The following is a 21061-nucleotide window of genomic DNA, read 5'->3' as shown; positions in this document are numbered from 1 at the left end:
TTCTATTTGATTAAAACAGCAGAAACATCTGCTGCAGGTAATTTTTAGGACAAACGAGGAACTGACGCATTGATCACTGATATCGTTGGATCCCGTTGAATCAAAAGCCAAGAAGTCGAAGGAAGGTGCTTCCAGAAGATACTAAACTATTTTATTGAAAGTGTGAAAGCGATTACAAAGAGAACAACGAATACAAATCCTGTTGAATTTAGAAACAACTTTTCCTTTGGTATTGCAAACTTTGCATTTCACGTTAAAACAAATGTGGCGATAAAGCTTAGTTTCTATATTATTGATGTAACAAACTAAACATGGTTTATAAGGAAATCCCCTAGAAATCATTCTTTTAACTTAAACTAACTCTAATGATTTTTTACATTTTCCGTATCTTCTACAAAGTTGTCAAACCAGCAAAATTACATGTTTTTGCTGAACATTGTAACTTTCTATCTCTTATAAAACAAAAGTTATTCAAATATTATGATTTTTCATAGGATTACAAATTTTTAACACAGAATTCGAGAAGACTCTTGTCGACAAAAGTTTTCAATGTCAGTATGAAAATGAAATAAGCGATTTTCAGCATATCGTGAAGAAATTTGCGACTTTTTGCAATTAAGGGAGTAATCACAGGTGGAAATACCTCTAAAAATATGTATAATTTAAAGATAACTTTTGTTGTATGTGAGATGGAATGTTAAAATGTTTAGCAAAAACATGTAATTTTGCTTGTTTAACAACTTTGTAGAAGAGACGGAAAATGGGAAAAATCATTGGAAAGAGTTAGAATGAAAAATAAGATTTTAATGGGGTTTTTACATAAAACAACTTAAGTTTGTTATATATAAGAGATAGAAACTCGGGATGTTCAGCAAAGTTGCTCGTATTAACATTTACTACAACTTTGCGGAAGACACTATGTGTCTATCTCATTCTGGTGGAAAAATAATTTTCTCAACTCACTTTTAGGGGGATTAATCATCAAACTGTTTTTATCGAAAGATGCGCTCCTAAATATCTTGAAACATCTGTGAACAAACCCTATATCCAAAATCAACACTTTTCGAGTTTTTGAATTTCGATCGTGCAAATGACGAAATAAAACACTGTGCACCGCAGCCGTTCGGCTACGGAAAGGTCCGGCAAGGACGCAAGTAGCATTGGTTTGGCTAACTGCAGAGGACGCCTCCAAGGTAGTCAAGTTAGAGAGCGTCAAAGTGGGATGGTCGGTGTGCCCTGTGGGCATATACGAGCAACCCGAAGTTTGCTTCAAGTGCCTGAAACCGGGGCACAAGCAATGGGACTGCAAAGGCCCTGATAGAAGCAAGCTCTGCCGACGCTGCGGATTGGAGGGACATAAGGCACAATGCTGCATGAACCCTCCAAATTGTTTGATTTGTGCCCGCAAAGCTGCGAACAGCAAGCACGTTCGAAGTGCCCGGCGTTTAAGCGTACTGCAAAATCACAGTGCAGGTAAGATGGACACATAGGTTGATACCGGAGATAGGTACGTGGGTCAAGAGGCGCCATTGGGAAATCACTTTCCACCTGACCCAGGTCCTTACAGGCCATGGTTGCTTCAGACAGTATCTACACCGGTTCGGACACTCGGCCTCGCCCGAGTGTTCGGTGTGCGCAGGTTTAGAGGAAACGGTGGAACACGTGTTGTTCGTGTGCCCGCGTTTTCGCACAATACGTGACCACATGCTTGCCACATGTGGTCTGGACACTACCCCGGTCCCCGGACAACCTAGGCCGGAGGATGTGTAAAGATGAAGTTGGGTGGAACGCCGTTTTATCGGCTATCGTCCAAATCGTCTCGGAGCTACACAGAAGGTGGCACGAGGAATGGCTAGTTCAGGCGCTAATAAGAGGTGGTCCAAGAGCTCGGAGCCGGCTTCATGGGTCATACCGGTGCCCTGTGGTCGAACTCCTTTAATCGAACAAGTGGCCGCGCAAAGAACAACATGGTATCGTCGCTTTCGCGGCGTCGGTCAACCGGGCGGGTTCCGAGCCCGAGGACGGAAAGGGGTCCTCGTCAAGGCTTAGGCACCGCGTCGACAAGTCCCTCTGTGTGTTGGCGAATTGGCTCTATCGCAGAGAGGTCAATTTGGGGTGCACGCGGCATCATCATTATTGATACCAGCCGTGCAGAGGGAAGTAGGCGCAAAGTCGACACTTCCCACCTTCCGAGGACATAGGGCGTGGTAAGGCCACCAGGAAAGCCGGCAATGCGCTGGCACGATACCATGGTGTTCTTCTAAAAAAAGCGAGTCACGATGTTCGGTGCTGCAAGGACTCGCAGCTAACCTTGAGGGTGCGTTGTGCACTGGCCCCCCTTTGAAGCATTACTTTCTGCCAAGCTCCTGCATGAAGGGGAGGAAGAATATCAGTGTGAATCTGATATATCTCCACATACGGGAGCTTGGCATAGAAGGAAGGTCGTGCGATATATGCCATCACAAATATTGCCCTCCGCTCGCTTTCAAATCGACTTCTATAAAAACATTCTTCATGCCTGCCGTATCCTAACGGAACTATCAATTCTATACTTTCGCCTCTAATGCTATCATGAACATGTACGTCCAAGTTTGGAAGATGATATTAGCATTTCCATATCATTGTAAATCATTTAACTTCACGTAGAAGTAACACACACGAAATCATTAATTTAGATTACTTTCTGGTTGTACCGAAGGGACGATGGGCTTGGCGGCAATGGAAACGGTTTAGCGGGTCGGGGATGTAGTCCTCCTCCCTCGTTTGCTGTTGGAGGTGGTCCCTAACCCCGCACTTCCTGGACAACCCAGGATGTCTGTTGAGCAGATTCCCCCTTCATTGCTTAGGAAGAAAAAAAAATAAAAGTAGGTAGTTTTGGCTTTTTTTTTAATAAATAATAATATGTACAACGCATCCACGAAAAAATAATAGACTCGAAAAAAAAAGTGCTAGGAATCTTTACCGAGAATAATTAGACCCGTATTTTTTTTTGCTTCCATGGTGGCCATTTTCGGAAAAGGATGATCTAACAAATGACCAGGGTTCGTAATGCTCACTCAATCTCAGGAGCACATGATTTTCCCTCACGAAAGTTTTTGGGGAGAAATCGCTTTTCGGGAAAGAAAAACAGCCTGGTAAGTGAAAACAATTTTTCGCTCACTTCAATTGCCGCCAAACGTTGGTTTGCTCTTTTTCTTTCATATTCGAGTCTTTTCGTGGCATCATCAATGCAAATGGTAGTAGCTTATGTGGAACAAATAACTTAACACTTTCATACAGATAGTGTGGTGGTCTGGCTAAAGTAAGCGCATCCCCACAGTTATTGTTGTTACTATTCTGGGTTCGAATCCCGGCGCGGCCATACAATTTTGTAAATTGTTCTGCGATAATTCTCGCGAAAAGTTAGTGAGAGGTAAAAGTAATTAAACGAAAAAGGATTTTCATCTAACAGACAAGATTTTCGTTTATCTTCCAATGCCAATTCTAGAGAAAAGATTGATGGGTGAAAGATGAACCTCAACATAAACAACGAAACAAGATTTTCCCTTGGCCCGAAAAACGCTTGTTTTGGTCTCTTTGAAATGAAAAGTCAAAACCCTGCAAATGACAATTAAAAAATAAACCTTCGAGCCATCAATGGATTGATTCACATTTTTTACATGAATTAAGAGATTATTAGTACTAGATTCTAGAAAAACTCATGTACACATTCTTAAGTTAAACTTCAAAATATATTCTAAAAATTGCATGAATAAAGTAAATAAAAAAAATTTGAATGAAAATGCATAGTTATTTAAAATGACAATTTTTATTATATATAATTATCAAACGTTGGACTATACCCTGAGACATCTATGAATAATGAAGATAGTATGGCTTCCCTTCATATTTACTAGTAGTGTAGTAGAATTTGAACTAACACGCCTTCCCCTCCTAGCGTAATTGTAAGGACGTGGCTAGGTATTGAACTGCTTATGTATAGGAAAAGGTAAATAGCACCAATTTGTAACAATATACACCCACGACGCACACTGGGGGAGCCCTCGACCAAACATGGAAAAAACCTCTCAGTAACTGAAATGATGAAATGGACCATGCGTGTCTTCAGCGAAGTTTCAATATACATTAATGCCGACATTTTGGTCAACATTCACAATTTTTAGAGATATTCGCATAAAAGTCCCATATGGCAACTCGGCCAAACAGCATTTTTAAAGTGTGATTTCTTCAGAGAAGTTGTTTGTCACTTAATTTCGTTAAAAATTGTTTAAAAAAAATCAAAATTGCAAAGCCTGCTGTGATGATTTATTTGCTTATTTTGAAAAGAAAGACCAAACAATGAAATTTGATCAGTAATTGAACTTTTTTCAACATTTTTACTATTTAATATTACTCAGAATCAAGAATAATAGCAAAATACACTATTCGTAATGGTGATCCAGTTAGATAATTTGTAGTATTTTCCACAAAGTTCGTTTATGCGATGGGGCAGAGTCGGGTAGGCGTTTTAATCGGCAATGAACAGAAAAACACTCATGTCCTTTCTTACAAATACTATCCCAAAAACATGATTTTCGATGATTTTTTTCAAAATTTAATTTTACTGTAGACCATTTTTTTGTCTTTATTTGAAAGGTTTTCAGCCCTAGGCTGGCTCATCTCTTAAGAAAACCATTTCAAATGCTAATCAAAAATGTCTCCTAATGATTTTCGATTAGTCAGAGTGGTAAGTAATTAAACAACATAATACAATGAACAAAACTAAAATACGCATCGCTCTTATTGAAAACTGATGAAATTTGGCTAAACTGATGAAATTTTATTATTTCCCTTTTGGAAGTATTTAAAAACATATTTGTATCGACCTAGAAGAGAATGGAGATAAGTTAGTTATGTAAATACTGTATGGATTATTTTTTGTCCATGATTTTTTGTACTAAACATATGAGTACTAGTATATATCTTATTTTTGTGAGTAAAGTGATATTTGCAAAAGTGTCCTATATTTGCAAGTACTTATCTTCCAAAGGTGCAAAAATAAGATTCCATCAGCTTTCAATAAATTCTTTAACAAATGCGCTGCGTATTTGAATTTTCAAATTTCATCTTACCATGATATTCATAAGGGTTTCCAGTAGCTTTGCGAGCAAAGGCATAGGATTGCCAATCCGAGTTCGATTCTCGGTCCGGTCTAGGATGTTTTCGGGTTGGAAACTTCCTCGACACCCTGGGCATAGTGTATCCATTGTACTCTCCATACAAGATACATACTCATGCAATGTCGGGCATAGAAAAGCTTCAAATTAATAACTGACGAAATGTTAATAGAATACTAAGTTAAAAAGCAGGCCAAATTCCAGTTGGAATGTAGAATCATTGAAGAAGAAGAAGATGATGATGATATTCACAAGCCGTTTGAGAGTAAATAGTTTTTTGAAAAATTCAAGTTTTTTGCTTATACTTATACACACATGAACTGGCCATGCGTCTCCATCACTTCAAAATGGCTGTTGGAACCAGTTCTTAAACCAATCAACGTCCGGAATGTAGGCAAAGCTCGCTGAACGTTCACAAGGGAGAAAGTTATGAACGATGAAACTCAACAATCGATTTTCAAAAAAAGCTTGTGTTTATGTTTGGGTTTCTGTACCGATAAAAGTCTTGTCAAATGTTCGGATCCATAGTTTTCTTTTGCGTTGGCTTACTTTCATATGACGTAACGAATTGCAAATTACATCCGAAAATTTCTCTTTTCTGTCAAGAAGTATAAGAAAAGTCTAAGGGACTGAAGTAATTCCATCCTTCAGAACGATAATGCAACAAAGTATCGAACATATGCGAAAAAACATTACAACTCACCAGTAATCTACTGGAATTTATGACCGCCGGTCGGTGGAACTGTTGCTGCAGGTGATGATTCGAGAATCCATTGGTCGTTAGTGCACTTGTTCTGTGACCAACGTTTGTACTGCTGCTGCCGTTGGCGGTGATTGCTGGAATGGGGTGTCCATTGCTGAAACTGCTACTACTACTGGCGGTGGTGCTGGTGCTCGTGCTGACACCATTGCTACAAATCTCGGAATGCAGTGTGGAGGAGGACCAGCGTGACGAGGTTGTCTGAACGGTTTGGGCGCGGACCACCTGAAGCGAACCGGACGCCGTCCGGGCTTGAAGGATTTCCATCTGCTTTTTCTGTGTGTGCTGGGTGCTACCGTCCGGCGTGGACAGGTTGTGTGAAACCATCTGGCGGAGAGAGGGGGAGGGGAAAACATGAATATTACTGCAATAAATCAATTTTTATAATTGAACAAGTCATAAAAATGTTTATATGCTTTGAGTGGACTGACCTTCCGGATGGAGGTTTGAATTAATTTATTATCTGGCTGCAACTATTGTTGATGATCACAAACTATTTAAGATTTTGAAGGACGATTCCTTAAGCGAAGTTTATAACAGACATGCAGATCGCAATGAAAACATCTTCAATGCTCTAACGAGTGTTTGAAGCCATTTACAACAGATAATTTAATTAAGCATAAAATAGCACATTAGTATGCACGCGGCTCAAATTGCGGCTAGTTCAAAGATTATAATCGCTCAAATCCATCGCCGTAACGTCAAATCTATCGACCGGTAGCTGTTTTCCAGTTAGGGAAATACCGGTAAGCTGGTAATTTGAGATCGCTTGACCGATTTCTAGCCGCCCCGGTACAGCCATTGGGCGGCACTTGAGTCAAGCGCAATGATTGGAAAATTACACGAAATTGTTCAAATAGACAAGCATGTAAGCATGTAAACCCTTCTCTCGTCTCCTTTCTTGTCCTCATATGTGTTGCATGGATCTTAGGTTCATAAATTGAGCCGTAACAATTATGTGTATACATGATTTGAGTTAAAGTGTATCAAAAACACTCGGGTATGAAGGAAAACATTTAGTGAATCCACTTTTTGAACTATGGGTGTTAGCTTATTGGCATATGAAGCTTTTACCAATATTGGCTTACTGATATTTGAATGCAATCTTTTTTTCTTAGTAGAACGAAGAAATAGGATAGATTTAGGATATATGGAAGATAAGAAGAAGGGGACGGAAATACTGGATTAAAAATAAGATAATACAGTAAAAGGTGAGTAGAAAGAACCATTGGAACAGATTATTTTATTTTAAAAACAAATTTTCCTATTTACCATTGACCAATCCATCGTTTTTCTCAAATAACTATACTTTTCTCATGGAAAGAAAATGATTTAGGAGTGGAAAAAGTGGAAGCAGATTGGAGGCGCCGTTCGAGCAATTCAAACCAACTTAACTGCCGTACTCAATCTTTAATACGTTTGAAACAGGCTGTCGTTTGCTGTGGTAGTAGTGATTTGCATAATTTAACAGCCAGCACGTCACTTTATTTATAATTATCTAGCGTATACGAAGGCATCTGCGGTGCGATTAGATTGTCACTGATCCCGGCATAAGAATTGCATGTTAGTGCTTTTTTTGTTTGCTCGTTTGTTTATGACAGAATCGGAGCCGGTGCAACGATAAATTCTGAAGTTTACTTAGAATAATAGCACGAAAAAAACTACTAAGCCAAGTTATAATTCTATTGTATTGCATGATACTAGCATGATAATACTGTATTCCATGTAAAGGACATTAACAACCAAAAATTTCATTGGTTGAGAGTTACAGTGTTACAGATGCCGATCAATGCATAAATTTGTAGAGAAGACGGGAAATTTTCCAATCTGAAAGATTTCTTAGACCTTAGGATTGGTTATGCCGCTCAATATGGCTAATGGATATCTATTATTTATTTTATGGCATCAGGGGTCGTAAGGGATTTTCTGAAGTTTTCAATCATCACTCCCTCCATGTAAGATTTTTCTGAAACAAATTATTTTTGCCTTTATCGTATACTAAGTATGCGTAAAGGCTATATATTCGCTCCAAAAACAAGCTTTTTTTAGAAGGTCCGGAGACCCATAGTGTGTTATACCAATCGACTCAATTCGACGAATGGAGGTGATGCCTGTGTGCAAAAATTGTCACTCATTTTTCCAGCACTTACCCTTAACCGATTTATTCACAACAAGTTGCATTCCACGAGGAAACTATGGACTCGAAAGCTATGGCCAAAATACATTTTTTATGCGCAAAATCCGTTTCAAAAACTTACTCATTTTTGGGAGACTTTATATTATGTCGTCGAGAAATAGTTACAGGATATATATCGAAACTCAAAAGGTTAAAGATTACCCCATTTCACGTTATTTTGGCATTTTCTTGCCCAGATTTTGAGATACGATGTTTGGACACAACTTTGAAAGAAACTCCAACAAGGTTCTGGGATCCCTTTCTGTCCTCTTGGGACAACGTCACTTGACACCGCATCATCTGATCGTGCCGCGAACCTGTCGAGAGAATAAGCTCTAGAGACATGCTATCTCCAAGGAACTTTGCCGAGGAACTTTGCCACCACCTCTAGCTCCTCCACCGTCACCCTCGCCATATCTTCATCATCTACTTCTCCCCACGCTGGGTTGGGCCGTGCTTAGTACTTCAATTATCGTTTTCAGTCCCATTGGACATCGCTCGGGAGTAGCCAGCCCAGTCAACGCAAAATCGTATATGATGCATGTTGACTGGGAGTGCTCCTCTTGTTTTGGCCATTACCAACCGATAGGCGTCTTCCCATGGGTTCGAGTTGACGATGTGGCACAGTCTGTCAAAGTAAGCTTTCTTGCTTTCTATAGAATATGATGGCCATGTTTAGCGCCTGCCGTGAAACTTTGAATAGTTCGATGCGTTCTTCCTTCCCTTCCGCCAAGCGTGCTCTTTACAGTATTTTAGCCCTGAGGCAGGTTGCTCGAAGAACTGCAATTTGCTTGCCCCATCTGGCCTGATATTTTGAGAAACATACTCAGACATCCCGTGTTTCCTCGCAGACCAATATTAGCTTCACTTAAAGTACCACTGTCGAAGAGGATTGCTGCTGACCCTGTATCGAATAGCCAAATGGTCACTATAGGTGTAACTATCGTCAACCATCCACTGCAGATAATCGGCCAAAATTGAAATGCGACATGTTACGTCTATTATCGATTCCACTTCGTTTCACTGGGTCTACCAGGGTCTACTAGTCAACCTGGTGAACCAATTGCTCGGATCTCCAGAACAATTTTGAAAGCCTAGAACTTCTGCATTGAATTGATTTGAATCACTAATCATACGCAGGGACGATAGGGTCGTGTCTGGACATGCTGGATTACTTTCGATTTGACACCAGCAGTAGTGTGATCTAGTAGATCAACTAATCTGAACTCCAGAACAATTTGGAGAACGCAACAAAATTACAGTAAACTAACATGAGTCGTAAATCATACTATACTATATACTAGAACATCTGTCATGAACTTATTTGGATAACAGAGCATTCGTAAGAGCTCAAGACACTTACTTATATGCTGGAAGATTTGAATCAACAAATGAACCAATTGATCTGAATTAAAAACGATCTGGGATACGTAGTTACGCTTCTATTTAAATAGTGCAGTATAGGGGAACTGTTCCATTTTCCATCTCACTGACCATATATTCATCTCATTGCAAAACAGAGAAATACAGCACCAATCTTGTTGCTTCTCTTTGCTAACATACGTGCTCACTGCTGAAAAAATCTCAAAAATAATAAACAAATCAAATTCCTTTCCATTGCTTTGTTTTTGATGGGATGGAAATGGGAGCTATGCGATGAAGTGCCGAACCGTTCCCCTATATAGGCTTTGAGAACTGGATTGGACTTGTTGAGTTGATATCGGTTTGTTACCAGGCGTAGTTGACCTGGCAGACCAATTGACCTCAACTCCAGAGCAAATTGGAAAACTTAGAACATCTGCTTAGGCCAGTTTTGAAGAATACATCATTCGCCTGGGTTATTGGGACAACAGTGAGGCTTTGGAATTGTTTTTATTGGTGTAAATTTGGTTCACATTGGAGTTGAAACCTAGATCATTTAGAAATGGGGCACTTTATTTTAAAGATAAGGTACACCGGGGCAAGTTGAAACGGAAGCTGTAATTTAGATCTGAAATGATCGAATGTCCTGATTATTTTTCTCAATAAACTACTCCTCTAAGCGCACCTTCAGACTGCCATTCCCGGAAGATTGCAGCTACTACAAGCAATCCCAGCCATTGTTTATTTTTCGCCCTTTGCAAACTCCAAACCAACTATTTGACGTGCCAATGAAACAGGTGTCAAAATGATGTTTTTGCAATTCCTGATCATAATATCTGGTTTACAGTTCGTCTTTGAGTGATAAAACGGCCTACTTTTCCATACCAACGAAATGGGTGCTTTAATGAATATTATGCAACTGAAATGGGTTGCATAATATTCATTATAACACTCATTAGGGTGCTATAATGAAAAACCAACATCAGAACAGTAGTTATATGACTACATTTTGTTGAATTACCTTGGGTAAGTGTTCAAATAGTGTATTCTCTGCGTCGCGTAATGAATGAAATAGTTTGATGGACATGACATAAACAATTTCCAAATGCAAGTACATCTATCGCTTCACAGCTTATCGAATTATGCAATGTGGCATGGTAACATGGAATTCGATTGTTCTCTGCAGCAACATAATTTATTGGCAAGAATGATCATGTGGAGTAAATAAGGCTGTCCAATTGTGGTACAGATTTATCAAATTAAAATCAATTTGTCGTCAAGGCAAAAAATAGCGTGTGCAACTCGTTGCAAAACTCGATTTTTTCAGCACTCGTAGTATTTATCCAACTCGGCAAGCCTCGTTGGATAACCGTACAACTCGTGCTGAAAAAATCATCTTTTTGCAACTTGTTGCACAAACTACTATTTTTGAGTTTTTTTTTTCATCAAATTTGCATGGTAGGCAATCATTCAGTGTTGAAAAAGTAAAATGATTATAAAAAATCGATGGAAGACCCGTTTAAGTTTTTGAAATATGGTCGTTTGAAATTGCTCCGCATTTTTAACTCATCGGGGCAAATAGAAATGCGTGGTGCGGGGCAAGAAATGCGTGGTGCGGGCAATGATTCAAAACGTCACCCTCGCAATTGAAAGTAATATTTTTTTTTCAGAATTCAACATAGTCCGTTAATACATTCGGAGAACATAAATTTATAAAAAAAAGTCCAAACTTCTGAAAATAAATTTAGTAAATTTCCGCGCATCCCGTGAATGCTACCTTCCTACAATCTTTAACAAAAAATAGGATGCATGGTCTAGTATTGAGATTCTTAATCTACCTCTCCTCATAGTGGAGAGTGGACCCTGAAAATTAGTTTTCTCTGACTTCAGTAATTTGCCGTTGACTTTTTCAAACTTTTTCACATGGAGAAATACAAAAAAAATCTAAAGATTGTAAAACAGAATTTGACGTTATACAGTGTTGACTTGATTTTTTTACTCACTGAATTTGTCTACCCCCGATTTTATCACGTTTTCAACCGATTTTGTCAACCCAAAAAAAATTGAAAATTTTAGTCGTTCTTTTCATTTCCGTAAATAATACCACAAACAACAACGACTTTCATGAAATAAATTTTGACTTCTGAGTACCTGTGGAGGATTCTGTAAGCATTTTCAACAAGAAATAATGGGTACTATGCACGCATTTTGCCTTTCCAAGGCACAAACTGATTCATAAAGCCTGTCCACGTTAAATTTCGGACTCTTAGATAATATTCAATTGATTTATCGCCATTTCATCAATTTGGACGAGAGCTAAAACATGTTGAAGGCAGCACGTATAGCGAAGAGATGGAGCTGTCATGGAAATGGATCGTCTCGGTGGTTTTAATTTTTTTTCAAAAATCGCGCTTCGAGATGGGTGTCCGAAATTTATCGCGGACAGGCTTTATTTGTGAAATGAAATAAAAAATCGAAAATAAAAAAATCGATTTGATTACATGTCCGATTTTATCACCCCAAAATTCACCAGGGGTGATGAAATCGGGATTTTACTGTATTCTTTATCTGTATATATTGCTATGGGAAAATTTAATTGAACATATTTTTTTTTCTGTAAAAGAGTATCAAGAGCTGGAATGTGACATTTATGCGAGATAGGTAACTCAAAATGAGATAACTCAAGTGGAACTTGATTTTTAAATTTCTAGAATAAAGCCTACTATTTTATTAGTTGTTCTTAAACAGGAGACAATTTTGAACTAATTTGTGAAAGAAAATCAAAACCGTCAAAAATTTACATTGGACTCTTAGGGTCAAGCCAGAGTAAACGCGACGAGCGATGCGACGCGACGCGACTCACGTAAAAGAATAACAATCATTATCAACAGGCTGTCAAATTGCACTGTCGCGTCGCGTCGCATCGCACGTCGCGTCGCATCGCACGTCGCGTTTACTCTGGCTTGCCCCTTATGCGAATCCTAGCAGTATAGTCACCTTTACAACCTTGTGCATCTTAAGTCTCACTGAGTACATATATATTTTTTTTAATACGGCAAAATAAGGTTATGTCTGTATATAGCGCAGTGTTTCAACTTGCCCCGATATGTGGGGCAAGTTGAAGCAATGCATATAAAAATGATTTTAGTATACACAATTTTTATAAAAAAGTTTGGTAAGGTTGCTTATTTTTTATGCAAAATCTTTGACCCGAACTAGCAAACACCGCAAACGGATTCAAAATTTATCAAAGGGAGATTTTTTTACAGCACTTCAAAGTTCAACTTTGAAAAAAACCGTTTCAACTTGCCCCGGTGTACCTTAGTTGCGTTCGAAGTGGTCGGATATGCTAGTTTTTCACAGCGTTGTATAATTAGTAAACCGTTCTTCTCGGTCTATTTTTTCACAGTTTGAAACTAATGTGGATTTAAAATACTCACCATGCAGGAAGAGAAAAGAAAAATAATTATGCCCAGTCCTGGAAAATTCATCTGCGTCAAAAATCGGATTTTACCCTTCATTCAGTCCCATGATGGCCCATTTAACATTTTGCTAGATTTAGCCAGCTGCCATTGTAGCAAGGAAGTGATACAGTGGTACAACAATAGTAGAGTCCAGTTCATCCCAAAAATCTGAATCCATCAAATTGTCCTCAGTTCCATCCGATAGAGAGATGTTGGGCGATAATTTAGCAGAAACTGAAGACAAAGGAAGCAGTAATAATCAGTGACATTGGCCAAATGAAGAATTGGTGGAAACAGCTAGCCCAAATCATGAGTGAAAAAGTTGTGCGTTGACTGACAAGTGGTATCAACAGTAAAGGGCGAGTCTTTCTTCGAAATAATGATGCATGACTTAATTCAGTTATTTATATAAAATAAAACACAGGTCGGACTCGATTACCTGGAATATAGATTTTTTTTTCACTCAGGATAATCGAATCCTCAGAAGTTCGGTCGTAGTAACCAAAGCAATCGGTTGTGTTTTTTTTGACGTTTCTCTTGATTTTTTCGCGGATTTCCAGCTGAAAATTTTCAAATAGATTAAGTGTATATTTTATTGTTTGGTGTTCTTAAGCTAAAGAAACGGTCAGTGATCTTCAGTTCGCACACTTAGCACATCCTAGCGTTAGCGTATCTTGTCCTGTCCATAGTGAGTAAAACCTTTACTCAGCGAATTGGTAGTGTCACTGTGGTGTTTGTAGTGAAAAAAAGGTGCAGAAGATTTAATTTACGACCCAAACTATGGGCCAGCATTGGTGTAAATTTTGACTGCTACAAAATCTGGGCTCCATGAACGCCGTCCGTGGACTGACAATATCTAGGGAAACAAAATAAACGGCCCTCAATTAGTGAGATGATAGCGATGTCCAGTAATTACTCCCGAATCTGAATGGGATATGAACAGCAAAACGGCAGATAAAATCGGTGAGAATGTTCCAGTTATCTACTTCAATGCTCAATTATTGATATTATTGAAAACTAAATACGTACAGGGCATCGTTTGCTACTATTGCCGCGGATATTGTGGGAGTCCCAGGTATCCGGTTCAAGCTTTAGTTAACAACGGTGGCTCTTCTCGACCTTCTATTCCCTGAGTAGTCAGTACGAATAAGGGCGTCCTTGTGATGTTTTGCTGCACCTGTTGTGAATAGCTAGTACATCCCCATTCCCTACACTTCATGAGGACAACTTTTTAGCTTCATAAGTGATTCCTTTTTTTACAGTACTAGTATTCACAATAAAAAGGGCACCATTACGGAGCATGAGATTTGATCAAATTATTCGTAGTGCTACTTGATCAACGCCCCCGGATGGGTGAGGGATAGAGGATGGCACACACACACACTCAGGATAATCGAATCCTTCGGATAATCGAATCACCAGAAAAAAAATGAATCTGCAATAAAATAACGAAAAACTTATTTTTTATTTGGTTTGCAGTGGTGTAGTCAGAAATTATTTTGAAAAAACACTGATTAATCCACCTAACGGTATCGGTTACTTTCTGGTGTATTATGGAAAATAGTATTTTAAATCCACAGTTCGATCCAGCCAATTTTTAATATGAAATGATAGGACAGGATTTCCATTTAAATGCAAGTTGTTGGTTGAGAATAGGTGAAAAAAAGTAGCTGGGCTATTTAAGCGCTTTTTGTACAAAAAATAGTATTTTGGCCAGTATTTCTGAACTTAAAGTTTGATCTAGGCAATTTTCAACAGAAAGCAAAGAAACTTTTGAGATTTCATTGCCGCAATCGTCATAACTAGTCGTCGCGATCCTATCGTTGGGTCGCTGCAGCCAATGTTCCATTTACGTTTTCACACACAGGATCGCATTCGCCAAGCAATAGAATCGCGTCGGATTGTTTGGTCGCGTGTGTTTGGGAAAACCTTAATAGGATTTTCCATTAAATACAACCAGTTGCAAGCAAATCCGATAAAGATAAATGCCAAAAAATTGGTTAGATTTTGTACACTCAAACACACAGACATCACCTCAATTCGGCAATAGAGTGTCGGTATATAATACTATGAATCTCCGAGCCATCTAAAATATGTTTTGGGGTTCGCCCCAATAGCCTTTCGGTACACTTCGTGTCCGAGGACCAAACGGGGTCTTGAGAATCAAAAAATTAGGCAATAATCCGCACATAAAATAACCATGTACAGGTCGTTGCAATGTATACTTGGTGGCAGTCGTGTTTCCTTTCGTTGCTGAAGATTTTCCCGTGGAAATTCACAAGAACTTTCGTGCAGCTTCATAAATATTTATGGTGGAAACACGAAAGAAACATACACAAAACGCGACACGAGACTGGACACAACACTTATCGTTCTTACAAACGAAAAAAGATTTTTTAAATTTACCTTTTTGTCGACCGGTTTCGGGATTGATGTTGCCCATCTGCAGGACGTGGTCCAACCCTGTAGATGGGCTACATCGAACCCGAAACTGATCAACAAAAAAGTAAATTTTCGAGCATCTGATCGAAACAAACACGAGTCGTAGACGAAGCTACATACTGCGAGTGTCGAGGCAAACATTAAAACTGTCCTTGACTCAGAGTCGCAGAGGGCATCATTTGAGCAAAACAAGGCACAAGTTGTAGTAGGTATAGTAATCATTTCCCAGTTGTGATACATTTTAATAAATTTCGGTTTTCGTGTAACATATTATTCAGTATGTCCAATGTCAAGGCTACACTTTATGACGGTCTTATTGTCTCCCTATGTCGGTCCACATGCTATGGGGGAGTCGAACACAGGGTGTCAGGTTCCACTGAATAAAATATCTTCATGTGGGTATTTTTAGCCAACTAACCGGTAGAAATTCCACTTCCCAATTGGACATATCTGCCAAAAAATATATAATTTCTGTAAACCATATTGGTATATCACGAAACAACTCAGCCGAAAATAGAAAACGATTTTGCATGACAAAGCCCATCAATCAAATTCGGTATTTTCGCTGAAACGTGTGTGGCAGACTGGTTCAAGAATTAAATTTGTACGTTACGCAGTGGGAATAAATTTTGTGTGAAAAAATAAACTGACATTATATGAACAAAACTTGAACTTAGCATGTAATAAACGATGAGAGAAAAAGTTTAAAAAGCTTAAAACCGTTTCAATCAAATACTGCGCCATTAAATTTATCGATCTACTCAAATACATATACGCCAGATTTTTGAGTGTAAATTTTGAAAGCGCTTCGTGTAAAGAAAGATTCATAGATAATCGATGTATACTGGATCAGTCTAGCGTTCATGACGCGACACAATTCAAAGGTGGTGGAGTGAACAATCAGCACAGCATCATCTTTCTGAACTGAATCGATAATAAAAACCAATCGGTCCATCGGAACCAGCAGTAGCGTAACAGCAAAACATTTCCTAATGGTAATGAAAACAAACTTGGATCAGCCAAATATGGGCGGCCGAATCTATCGTCGACGCAAGTTTCCTATTGGGGCGAGCGTGGACCTCAAGCGGAAGAACACACGAACAATTTATTCGGTTGGGTATTAGAGGGCAAGAAACGTCATAATTTATTTACCTCTCCTCGATAGATATAACCGCATTGTTGTTATTGTCGTCGATGACAGGCCTACGAATGACTATCGGGTATGGGCGGTGTGTGGGAAATGGTTCCATAACGCTCCCCGGGGGCAAAACGCACGTCTTGTATTTAGGTAGAAGTATTGAAACTAGGTCTAAACTTATGTAGGTTCAATTAATAGTGTTTTTAAAAAGCTCATGGGTGAAAAATTATATCCAGATTATTCAATATTCGCTCATGCACGACAAGCTTTCTCGACAATTTCAGTTCTGCCACACTTCAACATATCAATCACGTTGTGAATGAAAATAACAGAAGTCTAAAAGTATTAGCCATTAAAAACATCATTTTGCCCAAAAATTTCACATTTGTAGTTTACCAAACAAACGGTTCATATCTTTTAAACATTGAACTGAACGAAAGGAATGTGGATTCCGTAGCTCAAATTTCACATTATGCCATTAGTGATAGATAGGCATTAATACACTTGAAAAAAAAAGTCGAGTCAAGTACGAGACACTGAAGACGACCACACAGTTCTGGTCGAAATACGTTTCCGCAACGATATCGAAATAATTGGTGGAATTAAATGGAGTTACTTAACTCGTCTTAGACGGTTGACACTTTTTCAAATTATTTAATGGGCCGCCCCGTTATCATATTTTATTTGATGCACTGATGCTTTGGAATATGGATTGTATATGCACATCGAGTTCTCAAACACTGTAATCCTTGAAAGACCAAAATCTGTCTGGAACAATATGATGCAGCGACCATAATTTTATCGTGTACTAATTACGGAGTGAATAACGCCATTATAGAGGACATTTAACCATTTTGCATAAGAGTTTAATATTGACGTATCAAGAGACGTGCTTCGAACTAGATTTTCAAAGTTTGTAAAATACAAGGTAAATTATGTTCAGTGTTTCTATAGTAGAATGTATTTTATTCTTGCACAAACTAAAATTGTGGCTTGGAGCCCTATTGATCTCGATCCAAATAAACTTGAGGGGTGCATATTGCACCTTCCTCTTCAATCGTACTCCGGAGCCAAAAACGAACACCGAAGTAGACCAAATATGTTGCACAGATGCGTGGGATGGTGCATGCTTATTTTTGGTTCTGGTTTTCTGCCTACCATAAATATCTGTTGTTCAATAAAATCATGATTCGTGAGTATTTTCAGGTTTATTGCCAGCATGATGACTACTTGAAATTAAGGCTAACGAGTGATCAAAACTGACGAAAAGACAAAAATAGACCATTATTACCATTCAGTGAAATTCATCGATTGGTGGACTGGATTGTGAAACATGAACTTATCGCGAATTAATTTTTTTCGATGATATTATGCTACTTGAGAAACACGTAAAATTTTTCCTAGGACTTGATTTAATCAATGAATCGAAAGCAAGGCCGGTTTCCTACCTACCGTTGGAAATTCAGGTGCTTGCTTCTATGCGCAAGAAGTAGTTTTAAGTTAATCGTCAGAAGTTTGATTGACATGAATAAGTTTTGCTGAATTACCATCCCAGAGCAGGGAGAAGCTATTTTTTATGCGGTACATTCCAACTGGAACTTGACCTGCTTTTCATATTACTCTTTTTCTTCTTTATTGGCATTACATCCAGCACTGGAACATTGCCGTCTTGTAGCTTAGTGTTCATTAAGCAAGTTATTAACTGTGAGGTTTCTAAGCCAAGTTACCATTTCTGAATTCGTATATCATGAGGCTAACACGATGATACTTTTATGCCAACAGAAGTCGAGACAATTTCCAAACGGAAAATCTCCTAGACTGGACCGGGAATCGAACCCAGCCACCCTCAGCATGGGCTTGCTTTATAGCTGCACATCTTACCGCACGGCTAAGGAGGGTCCAATCATATTAATCTGCTATAGGCTTTTGCTGAGTTATTGATTGAAAGCTTTTCTATGCTCGCCTTGCCATCGTATGTATCTTATGTAGCAAATACAATGGTTACACTATGCCCTGGTAGCCGAGAATGTTTCCCACCCGTAAATCCCACCCGGATTGACAATCCAACGCCTTTGCTCGCAATGCCAAGTGGAATTTTTATCCATATATACGATTATATAAACTTACACTGAATTTGACACCGCCAAACGTTGACCCATTTGGCTGAAATTTTGTCCAGAGCAGCAGTTCATCAAATAGAATGAAGTACGAGAGCTTCTTCTTTTTGTTATTGACATTACATCCCCCACAGGGACATTTTCGCCTCGCAGCTTTTAGCACTTTTACAGTTATCAACTGCAAGGTTTCCAATCCGAAAATTTCCTTGAGCGAACCGAGGATTGAGCCTAGCCAAATCCAGCATGGTCTTGCTTTATATCTGCGCATCTAACCGCATGGCTAAGGTAGACCCACACGGATTAAGAAAGTGGTTCATCAACAAATTTATATACCATCATCGTGGGTGACAATGAGTCTGCTGGGTGAAAATGGGTCATCGCTCTCACGGATAACAAAATTGTTCAAAAAGGTTAGCTATAATTTCGCTTTCAAACCCTCCTATAAATTCAATCTATTCTACAATCATTCTAGGGGTCTAAGGTACTCTTCCAAATTTTATGCCGCCGACTAACACCAATTGCAAGAGAGTTCTTGGGGCAGTTACCAGGCGGGATTTGGGTGAACGCTCAACCACAGACCAGGTGTTCGCCGTACGTCAGGTATTGCAGAAATGCCGCGAATACAACGTGCCCGCACATAATCTATTTATCGACTTCAAAGCCGCATATGATACAATTGATCGGGACCAGCTATGGCAGCTAATGCACGAAAACGGATTTCCGGATAAACTGATATAACTGATCAAGGCGACAATGGATCGGGTGATGTGGGTAGTTCGAGTTTCAGGGGCATTCTCGAGTTTCTTCGGAACGCGGAGAGGGTTACGGCAAGGTGATTGTCTTTCATGTCTGCTATTCAACATCGCTTTGGAGGGAGTAAAACGAAGGGCAGGGATGACACGAGTGGTGCGATTTTCGCGAATTGGTTTGGTTTCGAGTTACATCTCGCTGTTGGGAGAACCATCCATCGTTCACACCGCGAAAATCGAAAGACTGCGGTGGGCCGGGATGTCGTAGCCAGAATGTCGGACAGTAACCCGGTGAAAATGGTTCTCGACAACGATCCGACGGGCACAAGAAGTCGAGGTGCGCAGCGGGCAAGGTAGATCGATCAGATGGAGAACGATTTGCAGACTGCGTGGTTGGCGAAATGTAGCCATGGACCGAGCTGAATGGAGAAGACTTTTATGTATTGCACAGGCCACTTCGGCCTTAGTCTGGTAATAAATAAATAATTCTAAGGACTTATTCACAAATTACGTAACGCAAAAATCGGAGTTTTTGACCCCTCCCTCCCCCTCGTAACAAAAAGTAACATTTTTTGTACTCCCTCCCTCCCCTATATAACGCGTAACTGTGAAAAATTTGAAGGCTTTTCTTCTTTCTTTTTTATGGAGCATAATCCCCATTGGTATTTGTTTGAACAAGCCATGCTACCATTTTTGCAATCGTATATCATGGGCCACACGATGATACTTTTAATGTTCAGGGAAGTCGAGACAATTTCCAAACCGAAAAATGCCTAGACCGGCTCCGGGAATCGAACCCAGCCACCCTCAGCATGGTCTTGCTTTATAGCCCCACATCTTACCGCTATGCTAAGAAGGCCCCCAATGACTAATGCAATAAACATATCTCTCATAATGACTCATTATTTTATTTCCACGTGGTATCCACTGTAACCACTCTTAGAATTGAAACTATCTAAGTCGCCTCTACTACCTTTGCCTTGGTTTGGAATTCCTAACCAGAAAACAATAGCTTAGCTTAGCTTAGCTTAGACTGATTGTACATATCAATGGTTGCCACTCCGTGATTGATCTGAACTGGTGCAAATTGCACTTTGATCCAAATGAATAGTGGTTGGGATTTACCAAATATTCTCCAAGTGCACATTTCAGCAGCTCGAAAATGTTGATCAATAACGGCGCCGGCCAAGTCCTTACAGTCAGTTGGGATAGGAAGGGAGTGTTAGTATGTAGTAATTGTTGCTACTAGAGATCGAGAATACCTCTGCATCTCCACAATTACCCCGGGCAGGAAGTTAGTTGGGTGGGGTAATCAGGAACAGATCGGGATTCACCATGGAAAGTGATGTGATCTATGCAACTTCTATTCTACTAATTGTTACAGATCTTAAAATTACATAAACTACTGGAACAGGATAGAATCAATAATATACAGCTTTATGTACTGTAGAAACAAGTACTTTACTTATTTCGAGTTATAGCATTGCTATAACAGATGTTGAATTTTACACAGGGAGTACCGATCAAACTACATAATAGAAATCATAGAATAGGGAAAGTTGGGCGTAAGAAATAATATACGGATCAAGTACATATAGTCGATGCAAAATATATGATCCAATTCTAATTCATAAAATGACATAGCTTGTCTTCTGCAGGGAATAATACTCTTAAAGGTCATAATTCTCCAAAATATA

At 39.2% G+C, this 21061-nt stretch overlaps 1 protein-coding gene across 4 annotated transcripts in view; it reads right to left on the bottom strand.

Annotated features, from left to right (window-relative positions):
* Positions 1–21061, bottom strand: part of LOC134213250 (serine-rich adhesin for platelets) — a 427675-nt gene that overhangs the window by 69845 nt on the left and 336769 nt on the right. For all 4 annotated transcript variants that reach the window (XM_062692076.1, XM_062692077.1, XM_062692075.1 and 1 more), the window contains one exon: positions 5860–6243. In XM_062692076.1, the coding sequence (XP_062548060.1) occupies positions 5860–6243 (384 nt within the window). The remainder of the gene's footprint in view (positions 1–5859; positions 6244–21061) is intronic.

This window comes from Armigeres subalbatus, chromosome 2 (assembly GCF_024139115.2).
Source record: "Armigeres subalbatus isolate Guangzhou_Male chromosome 2, GZ_Asu_2, whole genome shotgun sequence".
Lineage (NCBI taxonomy): Eukaryota > Metazoa > Arthropoda > Insecta > Diptera > Culicidae > Armigeres > Armigeres subalbatus.
The sequence above is the reverse complement of the archived record's forward strand: the minus strand, read 5'-3'. Positions and strand labels throughout refer to the sequence as shown.